At 41.5% G+C, this 27,220-nt stretch overlaps 1 protein-coding gene across 1 annotated transcript; it reads left to right on the forward strand.

Moving 5' to 3' along the window:
- The first annotated feature begins 510 nt into the window (after nucleotides 1-510).
- stk39 (serine threonine kinase 39) lies at nucleotides 511-26,249 on the forward strand. The gene is made up of 18 exons (XM_053440447.1): nucleotides 511-823; nucleotides 2,533-2,645; nucleotides 2,850-2,958; nucleotides 3,590-3,728; nucleotides 4,047-4,102; nucleotides 5,155-5,264; nucleotides 5,368-5,469; nucleotides 6,150-6,283; nucleotides 6,419-6,467; nucleotides 7,050-7,115; nucleotides 10,822-10,944; nucleotides 12,111-12,140; nucleotides 12,515-12,571; nucleotides 13,707-13,762; nucleotides 20,266-20,318; nucleotides 20,526-20,594; nucleotides 21,094-21,158; nucleotides 24,705-26,249. Exons 1-18 carry the CDS (start codon nucleotides 709-711, stop codon nucleotides 24,777-24,779), a joined length of 1,521 nt encoding a protein of 506 aa, XP_053296422.1. The 5' UTR covers nucleotides 511-708; the 3' UTR covers nucleotides 24,780-26,249.
- Nucleotides 26,250-27,220: the final 971 nt, after the last annotated feature.

Here is a 27,220-nt window from a genome sequence, read left to right on the forward strand (position 1 = left end):
TGATACTATTAACAATAACAACAATAATAATAATACCACAATAAAAACTGAAAAATGTTAACTAATCCTTTCAACTTAACTTAAAATAAAAAATAAATAAAATCTTCTTTCATAAAGGTCATAAAGACATTTAAAATACTCGATGGCTCCATCTCCTGGCCAGCGTCAGACGCATCGGCTGCAGTCTCTCGGCTGCATGTGACTAATTGAATCGTCACATTTCCGTGACACTTCTCACACTGAGCAGCAGCCAGGAAACTTAATGAGGTTTAAATGAGTAGTTAACAGATTATTGATCAGCTGATTAAACACATTGATTCATTTAACATCTGAATAAAATACAGTCTGACTGTCTTTTCACAAGGATTCATAATAATTTCAACAATAACAGATCATTTCAGTCACGAATGGGTCGAACCATTCCGCGTGGGTGACACCACCAGAGTGTGCATGAACTCATAGAAAGAGAGAGCGTGTGCACGTGTGCGTGCTCGTGCATGTGGGCCGTTACTTTCCGGGTTGAGCTCATGGGGAGCGGTAGTTGCGCTGCCAGCTGACACCGAGGAGGGAGGTCACTCTCTCTATCTCTCTCTCTCTCTCTCTGTCTGTGCCTGTATCTCTCTGTCTGTGAGTGAGGCTGCGAACCGGAGCATCATCATCACCACCAACATCATCATCACCACCACCGCCATCATCATCATCATCATCATGGCGGATCAAGGCGAAGCTCCGGCCGCCGTCCTCCCGCCTCAGCAGCCGGCGGCAGCGCTGACAACCAGCTGGCCAATAAGCCGGGAGTCGTACGAGCTGCAGGAAGTCATAGGTTAGTACCGGGAGGAGACACGCGCCGCGCCGGCTCATCCGCCGGGACTCGCGACCGCGGCCTACCGGCGTTCTCTCTGCAGCCTCCAGCGGTGCTTTGCAATGCGGATGTTAACTGACACTACCGGTCCACAGCAGATGTATGTGTGTGTGTGTGTGTGTGTGTGTGTGTGGGGGGGGGGGGGGGGGGGGGGGGGGCGTGGGTACATGTTGTGCGTATGAGCGTGGGTATCTGTGTGATGACATGCATGTTACAGCTCGTTGTTGACAATGTCACATTCCCTCAGTGTGTTTGCTCTGATCGTACACACTTACTCGTGAGTGGCACGTGTCCACTTCATTGAATAAATCACGGATGATGTGGTCGTGTAAAGAGTGTGCTAGTTGTGTTAGTTGCGTTATCTGTGGCGCGTGCATGCGGTTACAGTTGTACCATGCATTTGCTATGATGTCTTATCTGTCCATACAGAATTATTATTATTCATGATAATTGTGGCACTGATGCACCGTTGTTTACAAAGTTTGTCTAAAAAGTCAGTAAAATACCCACTTTCCACTAGGACTCATACTTAGTAATCATTATTTATATTATTCATAAGCAATGTGGTCCATATTCTCATAAATCGCAACCAATCTTATTTATATATGATAAATAAACGATGATCCCTCAGGATACCTCAGAACTCAAGTTGAGGTCTTGAACATGCCAAAACTCAAAGGCTCATCAACAGCTTACTTGGTGATAACTTTTCCGCGATGACCAAATCATTAAATTGACAAGTTGTTAAAGCACAGTAGCCATCGTCTAATAAAGGGCAATGCTCACTTGCTTTATTGTATTGTTTTTGTAAAGCTAGAGTAAAGAAAAACTGATAACATATCCACTGTCCGTGTAATATACAGTGTGTTATTATCATGAACCATTTGTCTTGGTAGTTCCTGGTACGGTTACTATGCAGATCGCAGTAATTTATGGAAGAACTCTACTTTTGCCAGGACATATGACAACGCTTCCTTCCCCAGTTAGAAAGTTTTACTTCCTTCCATAAGTCCCAACATATTTACAAAATACTAAATTCATATTAATGCAGGAATATAAATTTGCCAATACAACCACAATGGAAATCTCAAATGTACTGCAAGTTGCCAAAAGGAAGTTTCCTGAGCATGTTTGGGTGAACGCCTTAGCTGTGCAGATGATATGTGGTATCATCGCCGATAAGAAATAGCTGCACAGCTGTGTGCCGCTGACTGTGTTGACTTATGGAGACCCCCCTCTGTGTTCTCACAATCAGCTGGGGAGCAGCCAGATCTCATGTGTCCTCTACTTTGTCTTATCTACCACCAGCAGTTGGCAAGCGAGTACATGTACTGTACGCTGTATGTTGTATGTTACAGCTTCCAAGAACTCCACTTGTCCTGTTTGGCCTGATTTGTATTGAAACAAGCCATCATGTAGGGGGGTGGGGGGATGGGGGGGGGGGGTCTGTACTTTAGGTCAGCTGATGTCGTAGCATTGGCCTCATGTTCAAGCCAACTCACGTGAAAGGTGAATGCCATCACGTTAACACAAAAATGTGGGGGGAAAAAATGGCCGCAGGCAGACGTTGAGTTTGAGAGTCGTCTTCCAGCTTGCGTGTGCAGTTTGTCTTTTTGCCGTGTCCCTCTCTGCTCCTGTCGAACGCTGTCATGGCTCTGTTGTGATTCCAGGCAGCGGGGCCACAGCTGTGGTGCAGGCGGCCCTCTGCACCCCTAGACAGGAGCGCGTGGCCATAAAGAGAATCAACCTGGAAAAATGCCAGACCAGCATGGACGAGCTGTTGGTGAGTACGATAAATACGGGCTATTTTTCTCAGCGGTGGGTGCACAGTGTTTTTGTACCTTTTGTCTCGCGCCTTATTTCTACTCTGCCTCTAATCCATACTGTTATTGTTCCCTTTGTTCATATCGAGGTGTATAACTATATATATATAGACATACGACATCCCTGGCAATATCAAATTCCTGTCGTTTCTCTCTCACAACAGAAAGAAATTCAAGCCATGAGTCAGTGCTACCACCCAAATATCGTCACCTACTACACCTCCTTCGTGGTGAAGGATGAACTCTGGTTAGTGATGAAGCTTATGAGCGGAGGTAAGCTTCACCCTCCGAGCCGCGTGGAACCAAATCCTACCTCTGGCTTAATAATACATGAATGTTCAGTGAATGTGTTGATGCACTGTAAACGCCTCCTTTTTCCTAGTTTGTGCTTTGACCTGCTGATAACTGGGAACCACTCAGACAAAGAGACTGTATTTCATGCTTTTCCAGTTGAAATGATCGACTCAAAGCTCTGTACAGTACAAGTCACATTCACCCGTTCACATATACAGTCATACAGCGCTTCTATACACAGAGTTCATCACATTCATTGTCAGCCATAAAGGTCAGTATCTTGCATAAGGACACCTCGAAAATCAGACCTGCTGGTTGATGGACGACCCTATTGCAGTTTCTCAAATGGAAAATTAAATAGATAATATAGATTACATAGATAATATAATGAAGCAGTTATCAACTTTTTCAATTTTAGGAGCCTTTAGGCCACTGTTTTTTACCGTGTACCCTAAACACATTAAATCTTAGCCCGTATAAAGTACTTCTGAAGCTAAGTATTAAGGCAGTGAAATAAATTGTGCTTGTTCGTAGATATTGTTCATGTAATGACTCAGTCTCACTGTGTGGCTTATTGGTGTTGTGTATTTTTCTGCTGTGTCTGTTTTAGGCTCTATGCTGGATATAATCAAGCACACAAGCAAAGAAGAGGACAGAAATCGAGCTCTGGATGAGCCTATTATCGCTACTATATTAAACGAAGTGTTGGAGGGTCTGGACTACCTGCACAGAAATGGACAGATTCACAGGTAAACACACGAGACATTTGCTTTGGTTTCTGATTGAGTTAGAGCTATTAGAGAATATATTCAGTCCATTGTCAGATGCTCTGGATAAAAGATGTAAACAAATGCAAAGGGAAGTTGAAAAGCTACATGTTATTGCACTGATCTGACTGCAGCTCAGTTCTGTCCACTTCCTGTATTTCAAGGTCGTTGGGAAACGACCCCTCTGGCCAGAGGTCCTGGTGCTGGGGCCCGTGGGACTTTGTTCACGCGAACATAAAAATCAATGCTGCGCCACATGACTGTGATGGTTTCACTCTGTTTGTGTTTTGTTGACCTCAGGGATGTGAAAGCTGGGAACATACTACTGGGAGAAGATGGATCTGTTCAGATTGCAGGTTTTTACACTCAAGTCTTTCGTTAAAACTAAAATCCTCAACACAAACTGAATTTAATGTTTTCAATTAATAGATTGTATTCATTAAAGAAAATTTGTAATGCCTGTTTTTGGAATCATACACTAAGAAGGTCTGACATGCGACATGGTTAATTCTATATCTGCTTTTTCAGTCTCTACACTCAAACTGTCTGTTTCTTGTCTTTTATTTAGTTTTTGTTAGGGATTAATTATTGTCTTAAAGTAAATAATACATTTACAGGACCAAAAATAAGCATGCATATCACACAGGTTTGCCCGATTGTATTTTAAAGTTTCATATAAAATGCTTTTTCCTATTTGGGTAAAAAGGGTTTCATAATCAGTCAAACCAGACAAAAACAAATCCCCCTTTTATCCTTTAATCAATGATCGGAATTGATTGTATTATGCTTACTAGAATTGATTTGGGTTTAACAATCATTGATGATGTTTTTATTAACATTTAACCACCAGTTTATTGACACTTCCTGTCACTCTTTTCACCAACAAATAGAAAATATTGTCCTTGCCAGATTTTTCTCATATCCTCAGAGTTGTGAGTTGGAAGCTGATGAACAGTTGTTATTACTTGGCTGATTCTAACTATATGATTTAATGTCATTGCTTACTGGGACTTAACATTTTCAGTAGAACTGCTACAGTCTAAATGTTACCCGTGGAAATAAAAGGTTAAAATTAATAATTATATTCTTCCTCAGCTCGACTAAAATACTTAAAATATTTTGGATTTAGCATTTACTCTAACTATTTGCTACTTGTGCTTATTTGGATGTGCTGTTTTGACTATTGGTAAACAATGACCAGTAGCAATTATAGAAGCAGAGATGCTCACAACAGGAGCGGTTAATGGCAAAGTCCTCTTCAATAACTAACATTTAAGTGAATTTCTTATATCATATTATTCCTGTTGTACGATAATATTTACCTCCACCCTGCATTTTTATCAGAAAAGTCTCCCTTATATTTTGGAGAATAGATTTACATCACGTATTACTTATTGTTGTCTTTAAGATTTTGGAGTAAGCGCGTTCCTAGCCACAGGGGGCGATATGACCAGAAACAAAGTACGAAAGACTTTTGTCGGCACACCATGCTGGATGGCCCCGGAGGTGATGGAGCAGGTCGGTCTATCTCTATCCAAATAACGGCACTTGTTGGTGACAATGTATATTCAATTATCTTATGATTAGTATTTTCCTGATACTAATGTATTTCTGTTTCTAGGTACGAGGTTATGATTTCAAAGCAGATATATGGAGTTTTGGAATTACAGCCATAGAGTTAGCGACGGGCTCCGCACCCTATCACCGCTACCCCCCCATGAAGGTGAGTGCTGTGCATGTGTTGTGGAGGTTCTGCTCTCAGCCCTGTGCGTTCATTTGTTTGTTTGTAAGCGAGATCAAGCAGAAAACTACCAGACAGAACTTGGTGGAACTATGCAGGTCAGGGAAGAAATAATAAAATGTTGCTGCAGATCTAGGATTTATTTATTTATTCACTTTAACATTGTGAGATAGGGCGTTTTCAGAAACACATTTATCAGGGAATAATTGATGGGTCTTGATTAAAAGAATTAGCCATGTTTAGGAGACTGATTTCTAGAAGAGTGCACAATTTGGTCCAGCTTGATTGAATTAAAGGCTATTGGTCCCTGGTGGAGTTGTGCGCTCTGAGGGCATCTAGTTGGGTTGGTTTATCCGATTGCTTCCCTAATTACAGCTTTACTTGCTGCCTTCACCAGCAAAGAGGAAATCAGTATCCATTAACATCTTGGCCTACTCAACCTGGGCTTAAAGTTGGGTTCTAATTTTTTTTCAAAAGTATCTTTTCAAGTTTCACCATTAAAATGAAAGGCGCCATACTTTGAAAACAGACAACTAACCAATAGATAATAACCAGCTGCTTTTACTGTCCACACCATATCTACAGCTTCCTGCTCGGAGTTTCTTTTCCTCATCTGCACACAGCCATTTGCTGCAGTGTGAACATTTCTCCTGTCGTTTCAGGTTTTAATGCTTACCCTACAGAACGACCCACCCACTCTAGAGACGGGGATCGAGGACAAGGAAACGCTAAAAAGATACGGCAAATCGTTTAGGAAGCTAATAACTATGTGCCTTCAGAAGGATCCTGCCAAAAGGTTAGCGCCACACACCGTATATATCTACCAGATATTTCTGTGAGGAAAGCTGATCAATAAAAGTCCCTGATTAGAATTCAGCCAGTGCTGCGTTGTGATGTATCTTCCAACGCTTGTGCTCTCCTTTATCTGCAGGCCGACAGCTGCAGAGCTTTTGAAGTGCAAATTCTTCCAGAAGGCCAAGGTATTTGTTTTAACTCAAACATTTGACTCTCCATATCAATGCTTAGTTATGACTTGCACTTTCTTCATTTAAGTTTATTATGGTTATATGTACTGTGATACTATAGAAAAAGTCCACATATTTAACACAATAGGCATCTTATAAAAATGATAGCAGAACAATTATGAATTATAAATCTGTCTCAGTTAATTATAACAGTACATAACTTGTATAACTTATAAACTTGCTCTAAGTAGGCATTTAAACGTACATGTTCTGGCTCAGAGGTTCTGACTGCTTGCGATGAAAGATACAGTAATTATTAGTATCATGTGGTTGAATAGTTTGTAGAATGTTCATTTTATGAATGTGATTCAGAAAGATCTAGTCTTTGAAACTGACTCTGGTTTAGTCACTGGTCTAACTTTGAACATTTTTAAAAGATCCGTCACAAAGTTTTTGTCTAATCACCACCACTTAGAAACACAATAATTGAGATTCTTACGACTCATCATCAGGTTTTTGATTAATTCGTCAGTCTTCTACTTATTAATGATGATAATAATTGTCATTCATAGTTTGTTTGCGTTTTCTCTCTTGCAGAACAAAGAATACCTGATTGAAAAGCTTTTGTGTTGTGCGCCAAAGATTTCTCAGCGAGCGAAGAAGGTTTGTTTACACTAACGTTCCCTGTTAAATACCTCAATTATTGACTAAACATGAACAAAAAAAAAAAAAAATTGAGGGCCGGGATTGACTGAAGTATCTCTTTACGCCAGAGTGATGCATTTACAGTCAACACAAGCTGCGCACTCGGACTCTCTTCAGCACCTCACACACGTCATGCCGAGCCCGCTGTGTATATTATTTCAAATGTGTAACCACGACAGAATGAAGTGCCATAGATGTGTCAGTGGCTCCCTGTGCAGCCCTGTGGACGCGACAGGATTAAATGACTTGCTAACGTCAGGTCACAGAAGGGAGCACATCACTAGCGCCGTGTCCCACATGTTAGTTGGGAGGAAGTGCAGTTTTTCAGGCACAGCCGATATTGGCTGCACGTTATCGCTCCGCCTGGGTGGCCGGGACCGAAATGGGGGCAGAGGGTCCATCGCCGGGAGGCACGTCGGCCGGGCGCGAGGGTGGAAATTCACTGGCACGGTCGGGTGTAAATGGAGGGCATGGTGGAGAGCAGGGCTGTTAGCGTGTGTGACGTTAGCGTTACGCGCAAACAGGGCAGGGTGTCAATACAGAGGGCGGCCAACGGTGGAGGGAGCGTCATGGTCCTGTGGAGGTTTGTTGATGGTTAATGTGGTAACTGTAGGTGCCTTTAGCAGCCATGCGTCTGAATTGAGACGGGGCCTATTTCTAAACAGTGGGATGAAGTTTTGTCAATACTGTGCGAGGCAGCCTCCACTTCCCCGGATTGGAATGAGTTTACCGTCATCACCGACACAAATTCTGGAACATTGGATCCAAAAATGAGTGACAGGGTTTATGATTCGCACAGCAAGGTCTTTTCCAAATGATCATTTGAATGTCTCTCCGCAACAGTCCCCTCATGAAAACACATTTGAATTCACAAGTCCTGATTTTTGTTTGGATCTGCACCAAATTGCACACACTCATAAATATTCGCGGAGAAATTAGTGATAATGGAAAAACTATTGATACTCTGGATCAAAATTGATTGGTTCATTTCTGTACCATGTAATCCATTAAGTAGTTTTTGCAAATTCCGATATAATAACAGGTAAACAAAATGCAGAAGAAAATGTATAGGTTGGCTAATGATAATTAAAAGTGGTAATAATAATTTATATAAGTAAGTAATAAGTAATTAGTTTGTTGTAATATTTATTTGACCTGGTTAGACACCCAAGGACACCTTACAATATATCATATGTAAATACAAGAATGACTCAAATTGGATCAGGAGATGCAAACACCTGTGGATACAACATATGAAACACAGCAAGAGGTCAAAAGAAAAACCAAGGTTAAAATCAGAGGTCAAACCTACTTTTTACAGATGAGTGATTTTAATCTGTAGAGTCCTGTAAAGATTGTAAAAGAAATAGGCCGTACATGTAAAGTATACAGAGCCAGATCAAATCTGACCACTTGATACTTTCAGTGGATGAAATGCTTGAGCCTCAGAGCCAGTTTCCCTGGTACTTTTTTGCTGATTTGACCCACAGACTCGTCTCCAAAGCAATACTGCAGAAACATTGTTATGTCAGGAGGCTTCATAAGAAACCTCTCTTCTGAGAATTTCACTCAGGTGTCCCCCAGCCCTCAACTTCAGCTCGTCTTTATGTCCACAACCGCCTCACGTCTCTCGCCCTCTGTGAGCTGCAGTGTGTTTTTTTCCCCCCTCTGCCCTTTCTGCACCTCTTGTCCCCTGGCGTTCTTGTTTCTGTACTGTTTTTTCTGCGTGGTGTTCTGTGGTCACAGTAAACACATGCAACGCTGCTCCCAAGAAACGAGCACTGTGTGGGTTCAAGAGGTGAAACTTAAACCCAAACGGCTAGAAAAAAAAAGCCTCACCAGCTTTAAAATTGCCCTGATTCTCCTTGGTAATCCTCCAGTGAATGAATAGGAGATGGCAGATCCTGTCACCAATCTACTCATTTTAAATAAATACTTCCTTTAATTAAAAGTGGGAGAAAACCGGGAACAGTTCCCTTTAAAAGAAGAAGTAAGTCTGGAAAAGAGAAAAATACTTTCTTACAGACAATTAAGTGTCAGTGATTTAGTTATGTTGGAAATATATCTGTAAAAAAAAAAAGATGATATGCAAAGTCATTCAGTTTAAACAACAGGTAGATGTGAGTTGAGTAACCAGCAGAGGGCACCCTGACACCCACAGTTGAGCCTCTGATTTAAAGGTTTACATTTCAGGATAACATTTTATTGGTTTATATCCAAGGTTCTGGGCTGGTCTCGTGTATTTGTAACATAATGAAAAGTGGGAAAATAAAAAAGGAATTATATTGAGTCAGTGGTCCACCGACTGCTCATATGATGATATATTACTGCACAGATGTTTCCCGGGGCCTGAGGCCTTTTTACCAGAATGTGCAACAAATTCTTCCGTGAACACACTGATGTGGCTTCTGCTCTCAAATTCTTATGTCGATGTTTCACATTCACTCTTATTTCTGTACAACTGCAGTGGGCGTCTTTGTATTTGATGTGAGTGGCGTATCATGTGTGGCTGCGGAGTGAATTGATCTGTGTCTGTTTTGCTCGAGGACCCTGAACACAGACGGGGGAGCCTTGGTGCTGTGTCAGGTTTGGATAATAATCCTGACACCAGCAGAAGGGTATAGTGCTGCTTTCAATTTGACCTTGTAGCGCTGACGAGTTTATTTGACCCTGGAGGTAGCAGCTTACAGTTGTGTGCTGCTGCCCCTCCTCTAACGCTGTGGTGCTCTCATTTCTTAACCCTCTCAGACTAGTGCTGCTTGTCGTGCTCGCTCTTCCAGGCTGTAGAGCTGCAACAGTTGATATATGCTTTATCATTGACTCTGCCTTAATGATCTGCTTTATTGTGCTGGTAGCTGCAGTTGTTGTTGCTCCTCGTGTTGAACCTGAGTTTTCCCTTGTGCTGTGTTGTGCTCATTGTGCTGTACCCAGCCGCTCCCTACTAAACTGACTGTTAGGCAGCCGTAAGGTTTATGTTGGATCACTGAGCATTTTTGTCAACCAATATGTTTATCAGATAAAGTTAAGATAACAGGATACAGACATTTTCAGAGTTTTATCAGTCAGTCTTTTCATATGTTGGTAGATCTTCAGCTCCATTAATATTTTGTATAAATGTTTTCTTAAGTTGATTTGGTAGATTGAAATGTCGACAAACATGAACTAACATGATTTGTCTCCATTTAAACAATTGCTTACTCATAAGTAAGTCGTTGTAATGTGAAAAATATTAGACCTAGGCCGATTAGTTGACCGGTATGAGCCTTTCACAGATATATCCCAAAATATATAAATATTTATGTTTATGTAATTCAAGTTCTATATATCTGGTTGTATTAATGTTTTTTTATTTATAGTTCTTCATAGTAAAGTTTATGTTTAAACTATAAAATATCAAATGTCAATTACAATTCTTTTTTTATTAGGTGTGATAACAACATCGTAGGAATCACGGCCCAATATATCGGTATAAGAAATGTTTTTACCGGATAAAAACGACATCCGAAATCTTTCTTTTAACATGAAAAGCAAATACTTTAACATCTTTTCCAATTTTAACTGGATTCATGGGTAGAGCACAATGTTTATCCACATGTCATAACACAAATCTACGAACGGGGTCATTAATATTGGTTGTGCCGGCTCTGTGCCCACCACGCTCCAGGTGAGGAGGGTCCCAGGCTCCAGCGGTCACCTGCACAAGACGGAGGACGGAGACTGGGAGTGGAGCGACGATGAGCTGGATGAGGGCAGCGAGGAGGGCAAGGCTGCAGTGAATCAGGGCAGGGTAGGTGAGACCCCACCAACACGTGCTCTAGCTGCATGTGTTCTTTTATATCAGGTCTTTACAATTTATATTCAAATACATACAAGTGCAGCAGTGCGTTTAAACACCTTTTCACTTGTCTTGTTATAAGCTGAAACCTTGAGTGTGACCTTGATGCATGTCTTGTCTAACCCCCAACCCCCCCACTGTGTTTGACCCAGTACATTCCTTACCTCCCTGATCAGTGAACGTTTTGGATGGCAGATGGTGGACTGTCTCTCTGAGAGAGGCTGTCCTGAGGTGGCTGTAGTGAGCTGGAAGGTAGCAGCAGGGACTGGAGGCAGGAGGAAGTAGAAAGATGTGATCCACGCACTCTTTGATAAAGATTCCCCCAGCTTTAATGTATCATGCAATAAATACCAAAAGACGATTTAAGATATAAGTTTATGGTCTGATAGTCAGTGGGGGTGGACATTTTGGATGCATCTCGCTTGTTAACCTGCCACCCACACCCTCTCCATCTCGTAGTAGCGAGAGGAGAGTGCAAAGGCAGACGGGCTGTTTAATTGAATATGTAATTCTAGTCTGCCTGAAGCATTGATTCTTCATCGGACTGAGGTATGAGCCAGTTAGCCACGCCCTGCCACTGGCTCGGAAACATCAGTAACGTAGCACAGTACCTGTCTCCATGCCGCTGTCTGTGGGGCTGAGTTAAGTTTAAACGATATTAACTTATTATTTGATAAACGGTTGTAGAAAGACATTTCTTAAAGTCACAGAAGGAAGATAACTGGGGAAGATGGGATTGTGAAATCTGAAATACTGCAGTTATGGTTAAGGCGTCCTGCACAATGTCCCCTTGGAGGTGTACGTAGGTGTGTGTTGGTTTGTTGTGTGGGAGCAGAGGTGTTCTCAGATTTTTGTTAAACAAAAAAACAAATCATCTACTGCTGATCTTATTTTTACAAGGACGTGTTTTTAGTTTTCCTTTCATCGATCCTAGGCCGCCTTTTAGCAATGTGCTGTTTCTTCATGAAAGTAAAAAAATGTGTTTGGACAAGCTGACACATGAAAATTGAAAAGTGCTGTTTTTTTTAAAAGAAAAGGAAAGAAAGTAGTAATTCTTATTGTGGTCCTATGAATATGAAAATGTAAATTTGTAAAAATGTATATGTGTTTCCCTCCAGTCACGAAGGGTCAGAGATGAGGCCAATGATGTAAGTTCCTCCCGTGCACTGATTCAACATGTCGTTAAAACAATATAGTTCTACTTTGTGTTTTGGTTAAGAGACACGCTGTCATAGACAAACAGGCTTTAATATTTCTACCGTTGTGCAATTCCATAAATCAGCACAGGTCGAATTTTAAGAATTGCAATCAACTAGCATGTTTTAAGAGTCATGAACTCAATTAGGAGTGTTTATTTTACCACACATTAATCTCAACAGCCATGTGCCCATTCTAAAATGAAGCCAGAAAAGTCATTGATTGTTGTGAACTAACTTTCCTGCATTGTATTTGTAAGATTAATTATTTAGACAGGGATGTTAAAGCCTTTGTGCAATTATGTCTCTCATTTGATTCCTCCTAGAAAGAGGAGGATACCAACAATGTTCCCATTGAGGGGTTATCTATTCACCATCCCCAGGTGAGGGACTTGGCCACAACACTAATTTGTCATGAATCAATGACCTTGAAGCCACAATGATTGTTCAATAGGTGTGTTTGTGTGTGTGTGTGTACGTTATGAGGACTTGTGTTCAGGGTTTCTGCAGTGTCTTAAGAAGTCTAAAAAAATTGAATCCTCTGAATTTTGGGCCTTAAAAAGCCATAAATATGTTAAAAGAATACATTTAGGTAGATCTTAATTATGTAACGTTACAACATTCACGCTGGAACTGTATTTTGTGAGGTAACATGGTGTTTAGAAGGTTATTCTCTTCCAGGCTACTTTACCTTAATCTTCAATTTTGCCTCTGATATTCTTTCATATCCGTATTACATGACAAAGGTCTTAGATTTAACTTATTATGTTCTTAAAGAGGCTTAAATGTAACTTGTTGAAACCTGCAGAGACCCTGGAGAAAAAAAGGCAAGTTCCCATCATGTAAAACATTAAATTCATGTTTAGTGTTCATGTTTTAACGTGAGGGTAGGTTTAGACTGAAAAAGCTAGGGCTGTGCGAGTGCTTGCTATGGTTCAGGCTAGAGTAAGTCTGCAGAAAATGATTGTAAGTCACAGTAACATGAAGTCATGGAGACACGAGTGCGTGCACATGTGCGCGTGGGTCTTGTGGCGAGATGCTCTCATCAGTGATCACTCAGAGTAAATGGCTGTCTGCCTGACAGTGCCGGCTCACAGCCTGTGTCTATCTCACCCGTAGACTCGCTGCCATTCAAACCCATTTTCCGAGGCTATTGTCTGTTTGAAAATGAGCCTGAGTAGTTTGAGGTGTAGTCTTGTGCTCCGGTCATGAATGACAGCTACACTCAGCAGTCATTGCATCCAGCTCAAATCCATCTTTTGGCTCCGGAGGAAAAAAAAACTATTTTTAAAATGGCCTTGATAATGCTGGTGAGATCATTTCGCAACACACCCTAATGCATTGTTCCCTTTCCTTACCCTCACACATTTTCCTGCTGCTGCAATGCACTGTCAGAAAAAACAAAGCACATTGGACTGAGTGGGAGTTCACTACATTCTGTGCAGGAGGCCTTCTTCTGCAATGTCTCAATCTATTTGTGTCCAATTTAAACTCATCATCAGCTGTTTTCTCATGCAGGTCGAGCCGTATGGAGAGAAACCAGAAGGTGCTGTAAACATGGTACTGCGGCTAAGGTGAGACTGATGATTACAGACAGTTTCCTCCATCACATGCTGACACACAAGAGCAATCTTCCGAAAATATCGACTGGAATCTCTCCAGGCAGCTCGGGGTCAAAACCACTTTCGATATCGCTCTGTTTCTATGCAGCAGAAGCTTAATTTCCGCAGCAGATTTTTTTACAGATTGCGTCTCGCTTTTCATCATCACTTCTCTTCGTCCTTTACATGCAGGCTCCTAAAGAGACGTCATGATCTGTGCTCGCTGCAGAGGGGATCTGGCATCGCCACAGATCCCTTCATTTCACTTTGTCTCCCCGGTCATTTCGCAGGGAGGAGCGTTACACTTCACTGGTTCTCTGGCCGTGCTCTGCAATCGGCTTTTCTCCCTCTTGCATGGATGTCACAGTTTTGTTTTGGTTTTAGTGTGCCTGCTCGGAATAAATACACACCGCTCCGCTGTATAAAGCCCGATTTGTACTCCAACTGCTTAAGAAAGATGTTGAAGCCTAAGCAAGTGACCTTGGCTGTTTTTAGTATTTATTCTTGGAGAACACTTATTGAGGCAAAACGAGTGTGAGTTTTGTGTACTTATCCAGCGACTGTGGATTTGACGCGCTGTCAAGTGGACCAATCTGCCTTGCTACAAAGATGTAATTACATTTTGAGGGGGATGCACTTCAGGATACAGAGTTGTGTATGCAGCTACAAATCGCACTGTTGAATTCAGAAGTATAACGTGGCCCTAAGGCCTCAATTATATTCAATTTCGTGAACAGACGGCTCAGACAGTTGGTCTTCATGGACTTCTTTCCTGTTCACTTAGAGGACACATGGGCAGTAGGTGCCCTTGTCAAGTAGTGGCCACTAGAGATGTTCTGATATGGATTCCAGCATCGGAAATGCCTCTGACTGACACTGCTGAAAATGAACTCAAATCCACCTGCCGTTTTTTCCCTGGAAAACACTTCTTCTTGTGCTGTCCTGCCGCTAGTACGTTGCTGTTTTCAGAGCGGCAAAGAACAATTATTTAATATTATATTAATATTTTAAGTTCCATGAGTCGTGAGCCGCATGCAAGACTTCAGCTTTGGAAGATGGCGTCAGTCAGTTACAACACCAGCAATAGGCCATGCAACAATGAGAGCAATCCTCACTTCTATACAGGGTTAGTAGCATAAAGCTGTTAAAATGCATTATATAAGTCCTTTTTTTTCTTTTAAATCCACTTTCATTGGATCAGTACTTGGTATCGGCCGGTACACACAATCCAAGTATTGGAATTGGTATCGGAAAGTGAAAAATTATATTGGAGAATCTCTAGTAACAACGCAAGTGTATTGAGACATCTCCCTCATTTACATGCTCTCATGACAAAATCTACGTCACGCAGACCCAAGCATACTCACAGGTTTAGAAAGTATAAAGCAAACAACTTCCTCAGGGGTTTTCAAAGTCTGAGCGTGATAGCCTCCCCTCAGACACAGTTTGGAAATAGCTTAGATTTTGGGATTTCCTGTCTAATCATGATAATTTTATTGGAACTCATGGATCATAGATAATGTCCTGAGGCACAACGACTGTGTTTCTGAACTTTAACAAGATCAAACATATTTAGATAATGCTAAGTGACTCGTTTCACTTCACTGAGACTCCTTTTTTTATTCCAGAGACATTTCATTAACGTTTATCGAGCCTTGTCGATTTGTAGATCCAGAATGGCCTCATAGATACTTTCTCTCTCACATTATATATATACACTAATCATCCTGAGGGAATGCGAGTATTCAGAGCACAGGCTCAGATCAGTCATTGTGTGAGAAAGAGAAAGAGAGGCCGTTTTTTAAGAGGTGCAGCAGCAGCAGCAGCAGCAGCAGCAGCGGACAGACAGTGGTACATATTTGGACAGTTGAAAGTCTGCCTTCCTGCAGCTCCCTGATGAGCTGGTTGTCGAGCCCACTCTCGGCTGAACAGACATATGAAGGGCCGTCCCCGGGCGTCCACTTCGAGCACACAATGGGAGACAGCTAACTGTTCATTGGCTGCTGAAGGGTTATTTCTAACCCCTGGATGAAAATAAATAGATAGCACTTATTGTTCTGTTCTGTGCTTTTACCACTTACACAGGAGATGTTGGCTCAATCTGTGGATACTTTATAGCCTAAGGAAAACAGATTCAATCTATTTATTAGTGGTGCAGTTACAGCATGTGTAGGATTGTTGCTGAAGATTTTATTAGATTTGTGGGGGGGGGAGTTGCAATGGTTACTTCAGAAAAACCTTGCAAAAAAAGAGTCGTGTAGCGCGGAGAAATGTATTCATTGTGTGTAATGTGAGCAGCATTAGTCTGTCAGGTCCCCACCTCTCTGCTTTGCCAGCCAGAATACTCAGTGTGTTAGACGTACGGACATGTGATGGAGGCTTTCTTAGATGAAGTCCAAAAGCTTATTGAAGGGTTTAAATACTCATCGATGCCCTGGTGAAATACCGAGCCCTTTCACTCCACCCTCTTCTTTGACGTGCTCTGGATCGATGATGGGATTTTTGTATTATGCTTTATATTCCCCAAACTAGAAGATAGACTCGGCAGAACCCTACATTGTGTTTGATGTCGCAGCGTGATAGAAGAAACCCTTTGAAAGCCTGACTAACACTGAGTCTCTGCAGCAGGTGTCTCCTCTGACTTTGATTCATTAATTCTATCAGCTTTCTGCTTTATTTTGAGTCTGAACTCTGGGATGAGGGCAAAGAAGAGGGTGCAGTGCGATTTGTTCCTGGCTGAGGAAGTGTGTCTTTAAATGGAAATCTTTTTGACTGTTTAGTGCTGAAGAGGATTTGGCTGCTTCAATTCAAAGTGAATCAGCACAGAAGGTGTCATTAGATGAGAGGCTGCATTCACATTTTGGGCAACAGAAGAAGGGATATTTATGGACTTCTGAGACCTTCGTAAGAGGCAGTGTATCTGAGTCGGGTGATTAAATGAGGGACTTATGTAAAGTAGATGTTTGGTAAATTTGTGATTATTTTCGTTAATTATAAAATAAAAATACTCTGCGACAACTGCGATTTTCTTTCAACTCATATTATAGTGAAAAGCCTACTGTCTTGTTTGAACCCACTCAAAGCGAGTGGGAGCCAAGTTTGTTCATCTTCTCCGCTGTGACGTCTGTCTGATCAGTGGCCATCACCAGATATTTGGAGATTGTCTAAAGCAAATAATTGTTCGGTGGCTTGTTAGTTCTCACCATGCTCCACAGAAGTAAAGCCAAAATTTTCTCGATTGCCATCTGGCGGCTGGCTACAATATCAATCATAAATTCAATTCATCAATCATCCTCCATGTTAGTCGATGGGACAGGTGATGTATTTTAAGGTAGTTCTTATCACACTGATGCTCGTTCAAGTGTTAATGTTGCCGATAAGTTTTTATTTAATTTGATGCTATAAAAACGGGGGGGGGGGGGGGGAAACGTCTTGATTGACAGCTGAGAGTGACTCATGATTGGTTGAGTGGGACCTCGCACCCGCTGCTCCATCCCCCGACCGCTACTGTGCAGACCCTGGCTCCAAATACAAAAGAGGGTGATATTTTTATCTGGGATATTTTGGCTTAATTTCTGGATAACAGGAGGAAGTAGAGGACAGGTTGTGCATCTTTAAAAAAAGTCTTTGATTCTCACTATTAAGAAAAAAAAAAAATCTTGAATGATCAGTTGTCGGCTGCAATATTATACCAGCCTGTAGAAAAGTTAGCAAAACACACAACAATCAATCTGACTATTTGTAAAAGTTTTTAAATCCATGAATGTAATTGGGATTGAGAGAACAAAATAAGCAGCTAATTGGCCTCCCCTGTCAACAATACAGGAGTCGAAGCTGATTAGCATCAGGCTATGTTAATAGTCGCAGTGATGAGGAGAAAAAGCAACTGCACGGTTGAATTTTTGTCGACATTTTGCCTGGAACTGACTCTGTTTTTTTTCTCCTTCGTCATTTCTCACAAAGGCACTGAGCTCTCCTGAGAATAGCATTGTCAGCAGTTTAAAGGTGAAGTAATGACTTGCATAATATCCTCGGCTGCTGGTGCAATGTCCTTCGGTTAGCACAGAGGCAAAATTGATTTCCCCTGACCGGAGTCCAGAGGTGACATTTCCTTGCATCTTCTCAAAGTTCTTGTTCATTAAGGGGAAGCAGAAGCAGACACATGTCAGGGTCACTCCTTCAAATATCCTCCTTATTTACGTGTTTGGGAAACATGAATATATAGTTTGCCTCTGATATCAGTTTATAAAGAGATGCTTTGAAGACTGCAGTGTTGGCTTTATTGCCTGATGTCAGTTTTTTTTAAGCCAAATACGTCAAAACTTTTGACAGATCTCTAGTTATCAGATAAGCACCGGATATTTTTTCGATCATTATAGTGAATACTCCCTGACTTGCATTGATTGTGTTTTTTAGTATGTTTAAAAAGGGCTTGCATGTCAGCGTGACATAAAATATAGTATAAACCTTTGTGATCTCAACACAGAAGAACATGTGTCTGTTGGCTTAGGCCTCATCAAGTGTTGACATTTTTTTTTCTTTAATGTTTTTTTTAACCAATGATACCAGTTGGCTGCTCCACTGTCAGTCACTTCTGTGATAGACAACAGTGAAGAGCAGAAACCATTTTTAATAGATTCCTCTGGGGATTGCTGTCACTTGAAATGTATGAAATCTTTATTAAAAATCAGACCTGTCTGTAATGGTGGAAAAGAGATCTGTCAAAATAACTGGGATTATTCCTCTCACATACAAATATAATGTGTCTAAATAAACATAAGTCAGCGAAATGCTACTTTTAATGCTGTTAAATGGTTAAATCTCCCACGTCATGACAGTGGTCAGTCTAATTTATATACACCTCGTCCCACATGGTCCTGATGGAATCTGTCAGAGCCTTTTCTAAACACCAACTGCTGTCGTATCTATGGAGGAGGCAGATTTAAGGAACCTTTTATTTTGGCGGGGTGATGATCCTCTGACATACAGGTACCAAAGCTTTGACAATGGGTCCTCTCTGTTTCCACTGCTGGAAAATAGAGAGGTTTCTCCTCATCCGTATGCTCTGCCTGAATATTTACTGAATCTCTGATTACATCAGACGTCACGGTGAAGTCTGACTAAGTGATATTAAATCCTCACTCAGACTGTTTCGTTTATAACAAACTAATGGTGGATGCTGTTTGTCTTTGGTCGTGTGTGTTTGTGTGTTTGTGTGTTTGTGTGTGTGTGTGTGTGTGTTGACTTATGGATCTAATCTCATCTGAAATGAGAGTTGTACGCTCGCCGTGTTATTTATATAACCACATTACAAACCAAATTCATCTGCTCCTGCCATAGTTCTTTAGAGAATAGCACCGACATGTCCGGCTACTCCTCCGTCTCACTCAACATAAAGACAGATTTATAATGCAGGTAATGCAAATTAATGCAAGTTGATTCCGCCAAGAGGCTGGAGGGCACATTTTATGAGTGCAATCAAATGCACTGGATGTATACATGCTTATTATTCACATTTTGCTGCAGTGTAGGAGGCAGGATACATACCGCTTCCGAAATAGAGGCACATTGTGTTTGTGTTCGTTCAATTGAAAACATTTCATCATAATTAAACACAGAATTGAAATAGATTCATATCTCAGTCAGTTACCAGCATCATTCAAAAACATTTATCCAAATCCAATATAATGTGCATTGCTTTTTGATTGTTGACTAATATTGATGGGGTGAACAGGAAATGCTCCAAATGAATGACAATTTGAAGTAAATGAGCTGCTGTTTGTTTTCATGTTTGACAACTATCAATAATTTTGAGGTCTGGCTTGTTTCTGCTGCCCCCAAGTGGGAAAGAAACAAGAAAATGCAGGTTTATGATAACATTCTTAATAAAATGTATCTATATGGCACCTTTATATACAGTTAAGGTGCTTTACAGGTTAGAAATAAAGAACTGAAGGCAAAATGGAGAAGATAATAAGGAGAAGATCCCAGAAAGGCCTGGTCGCCCTTGGTCCTCAGTCGGGACTGTGGCATGCTGAGTACGACACATATGGTGTCAAAATATTCTAAACTCACTTAAGTGCAAATCCATTACAAGCCTTAAAAGTCAACAATAAAAATCTTGAAATCAATTCTAAAATTCACTGGAAGCCAAAGAAGAAGGGCTTAAATCAGAGAAATACATGGAACTAGTGAGAAGAAAAATTATTTCACACATTTTCTTCCAACTTTGACAAACTCACAGCTGTGGTCCGACAGGGTTTAACATCCCATCTGTGCTGTTTGCTCACCTCATCATCTGTTCCCCTATTTCACACAAGTCATTGATGCACCCAACGCTGGTCTCCTGCTTCCTTCCGGATTTCCTTCCAATCTGTCGTACATCTGCTCCTTTTTTCAAAGGGAGATGCAGCATCTATTTATCTGACATTGTGGATACCACTCGTGCAATCACACCCCCCTGTCTTTCCTCTCAGGAACTCCAAGAAGGAGCTGAACGACATCCGCTTTGAATTCACTCCTGGCCGAGGTAAGAGCTCAGCTTCTTATTGATTTGTATGTGCTGCTCCCTTCGTAATAACATTTTCAGGCTCCGTGAATTGTTATGTGTGTAATGGACGAGGCCAGTGTTTGTAGTGGAAAATGCTCATGAAAGTATCTAATGTAATTTCTAACACAATTACCTGGAGAGTGAAGTGTTGCACATCCAATATGTGTTACGTTATTCACTCCCCAGACACAGCTGACGGTGTTTCCCAGGAACTGTTCTCGGCTGGTCTGGTCAACGGGCACGATGTGGTTGTTGGTAATGTTACACCTGTTTATTCTAATAAATTGTGTTACCATAAAATATCACATAGAGAGCTTAGGGATGTTATCTGGTGAGCTCTTAGAACCTGACATTATCTTAACTTATATAAATTACTTGTTTTTCGCAAATATGCGGCACCCAAATTGGCGGCTGTGGCTCATGAGGTAGAGCAGGTTGACCACTAACCAGAACATAGGTGGTTCGATTCCAGTGTGTGAGTGATGTGTGATAGAGAAAGTGCTGCACATACTGTAGATGCAATGTGTGAATATGTTTATGACAAAACTGTATTGGGAAGATCATCAAGACTAGAAACGTGCTATATAAATCCAGACCATTTACCATGACCATTTTATTATAAAATTATACAACAACCGTTATATATTGTCTAAAAAATGTAGATTACCATAAAAACGGTTGACACAAAATATTGCATTCTTTAGCATTGACATGTCCTGAAATGTATTTGTTTCTGCCATTATAACCATAACAGTTGCTGTCAACCTTCAGAAGATTGTCGATGACCCGACTACATACAAAGTATCGACCTTTAAGCTGGTGAGTCTCCGGATGACTGATGGTCGACGACAGCCTCCCGGGTTTGTCGTGCTCGACAGCATCTCGCCGTAAACAGCTTGTTGTTGATGAGAGGAACGGGAGAGGTGGAGTTATTTGGAAGGACACAAACAGACCAAATAGCTTCGGCACCAACCCGTCATCTGTCGCTGAAGCTCTTTCAGTCAGTGAGACGGAGAATATATTTTAGGGCTGTTTAGTCGTGTTTTGTGTAATGTTCAGTGTCATCATTCTGTCAGCGTCTCTTCATCTCCAGCACGAACAAAATCCTGAAGGTCAAACACAGTTTTCATCCAACAGCAGCACCGTCTGTCTGTCTGCCTGTCTCCCTGTCTCTCTGTGTCTCTGTCTGTCTGTCTGTCTGTCTGTCTGTCTCTCTGTCTTTCTTTCTGCCTCTCTGTCTCTCTCTCTGTCTGTCGCTGTTTGTCTGTCTCTATTTCTCTGTCTGTCTCTCTGTCTGTCTCCCTGTCTCTTTCTGCCTCTCTGTCTCTCTCTCTGTCTATCTCTATTTCTCTGTCTGTCTCTCTGTCTGTCTGTCTCTCTGTCTTTCTGTCTGTCTCACTGACTCTCTGTCTCTCTCTCTGTCTGTCTGTCTCACTGACTCTCTGTCTTTCTGTCTATCTCGCTGTCTCTCTGTCTCCCTGTATCTCCATCTCTCTGTCTGTCTGTCTGTCTGTCTGTCTCACTGTCTGTCTGTCTCTCTGTCTCTCCATCTCTCTGTCTGTCTGTCTGTCTGTCTGTCTCACTGTCTGTCTGTCTCTCTGTCTCCCTGTCTCTCCATCTCTCTGTCTGTCTGTCTGTCTGTCTGTCTCACTGTCTGTCTGTCTCTCTGTCTCTCTGTCTGTCTGTCACTGTCTGTCTCTATTTCTCTGTCTGTCTGTCTGTCTGTCTGTCTCACTGACTCTCTGTCTGTCTGTCTGTCTGTCTGTCTGTCTGTCTGTCTGTCTGTCTGTCACACTGACTCTCTGTCTGTCTGTCTGTCTGTCTGTCTGTCTGTCTGTCTGTCTCTCTGTCTCTCTGCAGCCATCACTCGCAATTGATTCTTTTTTATATGTGCAGTCTGCAGGTCACATGGGGGGGTCACATGTCCTCCATGCAGTAATGGTTATTCGGAGTCTGCATGTGGTCCAGACTCACTCTAATACTTCATCTGTAATCACAGCAGAGGAGAAGCCAGACAAAGAGTAATTGCACTTCACGTATGAACCACTTTAAGACGTCGCTTTTCTGTGGCTATTAGAGAAACAGTGACATTTGTGTGGGGGGATTGAAGCAAAGCAATAATGTCAGTTCTGCTGGATATGACAAAAACATATCAACGATGTTTTACTGACCTTTGCCTAGTTGTGGGTAAACAACAGCTGTGCTTGGGGTCACTGTGCCGCACAGAGCGACCTTTCTGCCGGGTTTGCCTCCCCAGCAGCTGCTAAGTGTTGCATGTAGAAAGCAGTGCAGATGTAGATACACCATGTAGATGTATGCGCATACTTACATTTCCATACGTTACCCCTGCTCTGCACTGCAGACTGCGTACAATCCTCACTTCTCTCCCAAACGAAGCGTTACTGCTGCAGTGTCACAAAACCCAGCTAGTGGGAATAATGACCCTCGGTAGGGGAACAATTTTATGCACTGTTCATAGTGTGGGTGGCCCCTCTGTGACTGACCTGCTTTTATAGCACTAGCAGCATGTTGATCAGACAGCTGCAGGACTCTGATCCCCAGAGAGATGGAGGGTCTGTCTCCTATCAGGTGTGAATCAATGGAGGATGGCAGATTAGGTCACGCATTTCCTTTAGAACAGCTGGAAAAGAACCTCTTATCAACCTTAGTCAGCGTAAGAACGGAGGTGAGATGAGTTGCTGGGAGATTGACCTGTCAGTAAAATATATGTGTGTATAGATATATAATATATATAATATATATATATATATATATATATATATATATATATATATATATATATATTGTGCTTAATCACCAGGAGCTGTGAAACTTGGGGATTCAAACATTTTATATGGACACCTGAGTATCACATTCGATTGTTGAGCTCTCATTCCAAATCCACGGACATTAATATGCTGGGGAAATAGCCTCCACTCCTCTGGGAAAGCTCTCCACCCGATTTTAAAACCTGGCCGCAGGGATTGGCTCCCATTCAGCCACAAGAGCGCCGGTGAGGTCGGCCACCGATGCTGGGCTGCGTTTCAATCCATCTCAAAGGTGTGGCATGGGGTTAATGACTCTGTGCAGGTCAGTCAAGTTCATCTATACCAAACTTTAAAAAAAGCCATTTCTTTACTGACCAATGTTTGTTCACAAGGGGGTAAACTAAATCCTGAAAACAAGCCCAGACCAAGAGTAGATTGAAGAACTTTTGATCATTAACTTTACATCTCTTATTCCTTCTAAACATAAATCAAGTTTAAATTTTTTCTTTTTATTTCGTCCTCCAATATTCTGGGGAGGTTCTGATCTTATGAACTGTCTGCAGCAGCACTGGCACAAGGTCTGACCTTATTAAAAATAGATTTTCAAGAAGGGACCTACCTACATTAATCTCGCCCTCTTACCGTCTTTTTAAAAAATTGTAACCGTGCCATCGTTTAAACCCGCCAGAGCAAAACAATTGACATTTGCAAGAAGTAAAAATAAGTCAATAACCGACTCTGCGGTTGGCTTTAGCTCATGGAGCTTTCCTCACAGCTCATATGTTTTGAGTCGGTGGAGACCAAAAACTGAGGTTAAAAGAGAGTTAAAATGTAAGATATCAGAAACACACCTACAAATGAAGCCTAATGTTGCCCTATGTCTGCTGCGTATCCTGTTTAGAAGAAATATCAATGCTCTGTCGTCTCATGTTAGATGACTGATCAGTTTAGATGCAGTAATATAACTAGATTTTGAAGCGGGGGGGACACGGCTGAATGAGATTAGCAATTGATATCAACCAATCAATACCGGAGTTATTGATATGGGGAGATGGTCTCTTTATGGGATCATCATATCAACCTCTTTGTGAAGCAGTTTAACTAAACTTGACACACAAAGTTCCGAGTGAGAAAAGTGAATGTGAATTGACATATCTTTCTTTTCTCCTGTATTCGTGTGTTTCTAATGTTGGCCCTGAAGTGCAAATCGCAACAATCACAATCACAATGGGGAAAAACTCAATAGCAAGTAGGAAAAAAAGCATCATGAAAAAAACAAACATGGTAGCTGCTATTGACAAGGATCATCGCTGTGTTTTTCCACATTTTCTGTAGCGTTTCTTGTTTTTGTTTTGTTGTTGTGCTTTGTTGTCCGTATGATTCGCACTTCAGGGCCACCGTAGTTTGTAGATAGATTCAAACCCTGAACCAGGTTGTTTTCAGAGTTATGGGAGTAATGAGCACACTAACTTGCAGTATTTTCATCCCGTGCTGTTACACTCTAGCTGTTCTAGAGATTTTTGCAGGATTAGTTTTGTTGATGGAGATAAAAAATCTTGCCCCGTTGACCCTCTCGGTGTCTTCCCCCCCCGCTCAGGAGTCTGGCTGTGATGACACGGAGATCCCGGACGAGGTGAAGCTGATCGGCTTTGCGCAGCTGAGCCTCAGCTGATGCTCTCTTTACGCCTAAAGCAGGTGAGACAGTTCAGGGCAGACAGACTGAGGAGCACACACCACCACTTCCTGCAACCTCCTCCCCAACACCCCCTACCCATAAAAAAGCTCCTCCTCCCTCACTCCCCTTCACCTCCCCCGAGGCTAAGCTCTGCCGCCGCCGCCCTCGCCCCCTTAGCGCACACCTCCCTGCTCACTGCCCCCTGACCTTTAACCTTGACAACATTCCACCGCCCAGCGCACGGAGCGGGATCAGGATACAGCCCAGGAACCTAAAGATGAACTCAGGTGGTGAAAGAAGATGATAAAGATGTAGCTTTGAATGTTATATTTATAAAAAAAAAAAAATATTTTCCTCATTTTTATTTGACATCTCATTACCTCTGTTTTTCCGCAGAAGCTCTCGGTATTTATTGAAATTAGAACGATTTATATTTTTAATTCTCTCACACCTTTTTGTTGCCATGGTAAAAAAAACAAAATTTGCTTTAACTCTCAGACTCGCTCATTTGTGACGTTTGTCTGAGGTCCGTGTCAGAATGTAAGAGTTGAGTCATTTACGGGGACAAGCACATTTTTCATATTAACATAATGAATGTCTAAAAAGAACATGAATTGTATTTCCTCGTCAAGACCTGTTTTAAATTGACGAGAAAGGAACCATTTGCTTGAGTGTGCAGCTTTAAAATAAGAAAAAGATCAAAAAGATGCGAGACCTGGATGTTACTGTGTATAATTTGCTGCTCTCGACAGTGTTATTGCTTCAAAATGCTAGAGGTGCCTTGTTCATTTTTCTGTGCCTAAGGAAGTAGTCAGAGAGTGAGACCACACAAAGACCAGAACCTGCTGATTTTCCATTTCACAAATGTATTACTCCAGCAATGACACAGCTCACATGAAAGTATCTTAATGACACACGCTACAATGCACTTTTTGGGCCCCCCGCCACCCCCTCCCCCCTGACAAGCTGACGCTTATGCCCCCCCCGGAGACATGTTTAACTCGTGTGCTCTCATCACAAGACGCATGGGAAACAAAAAACAGAACCTGTGCTCATGTAATCCGCTCTGGTTTATGCGTTTTGAGACGCCAGGCTAGCAAAGACAAAAATCCTTTCACTCTGTCCTGCAGCACTACGAAACATTCTTTTACTGTTCCCAAAAATCATTGTAGTTTTGAAATGTACTGTACAACAACGCATCTGAGGATGAAAAACCAAAAGGCATCTACTGAGAGGGTGACGAGCCATTTGTCTGTTCAAACAAGTCCTGTAGCTCGGAATCATTTTTAAGTATTGAGGTGGTTAATATTAACTTGTACTTAATTCTTTATTTTATGACGTAACTTATTGTTTTCTATGTACAGTATGTGATCCATTTCAGCATATTACCCCTGTTCCCTCTGTAATCAGCTGATGTCAAGTTTCTGACGAGGAGCGACGAATAAAATATTGCTATTATTTAAAAAAGGTGTGGACTTTTTTTATATAAGCATATATACAGTTTGCTATGAATGGTAGCTTATGTAAATGTTAGCAGCTTTTAGGTAGATATTATCATCTCTGCCAATGAGGTAATGTTTGTTTGTGAATGACACAAAAACTACTTGAAGGATTTCCATGAAACTCAGTGGAAGGATGGGACACGGTCCAAGAAAGAACCCATGAGGATTTGGAGTAGATCCAGACCAAGAGACGGCTTATCACCAAAGGGAACAATTCATGGATCCTGATGATACAAATCAGGCGTAATAAAGGTACTGATGTCTATGAGTCTGTTAAATTTAGTGTAGCTATATTTAACCCAGTTAAACCCATTGGTAGAGGTTTGCCCTCTACTGAGAGCTATTCTAGTGGTGGAAGTTACATTAGGGAGTAGTGTTCTGACTTTCTCACTTATTTATGTACCACATTTCAACCCCCAAATTTGACACAATGGTAACATAGCTTTTGTTTTAAATAACAATCAATAATCCCTGGGAGGATCACCGGAAAACAACCTACTGTTGGATTACAAATCCAAAAATAAAAATAAAACTGCATAACTGATTGAACTTGAAAAAGGCGACAGGTAAAAGCAGTAATATAACTTTAATTATTCAAGTATTTGTTTTTTAATGTAAAAAACATACAATATATAACAACAACCCCTTGCGGGATAGATGCTTTCACAGTTAATGTCACATTAGCTTGACAATACTCCAAAATCTCTGGGAGGAAAAAAGGGAAAGGTTTTGGCCAATGAAGCCTCATTTTCTGAGAAAAAGAAAAAGTTTGCCATGATGTCAGCAGCAGCGCTTCAGCAATCACTAACTCGCCAGATACATGTGATTAAACAGCCACAGTCTCAGCTGCTGTTTAACTCATTCTTGCAGGACGTGACACTGCGTTTCTCTTGATGCGTGGGGGAGTCGAGGAGTTAGAGTAGCTGCAGACGTATT

This window comes from Pleuronectes platessa, chromosome 14, assembly GCF_947347685.1.
Source record: "Pleuronectes platessa chromosome 14, fPlePla1.1, whole genome shotgun sequence".
Taxonomy (NCBI): domain Eukaryota; kingdom Metazoa; phylum Chordata; class Actinopteri; order Pleuronectiformes; family Pleuronectidae; genus Pleuronectes; species Pleuronectes platessa.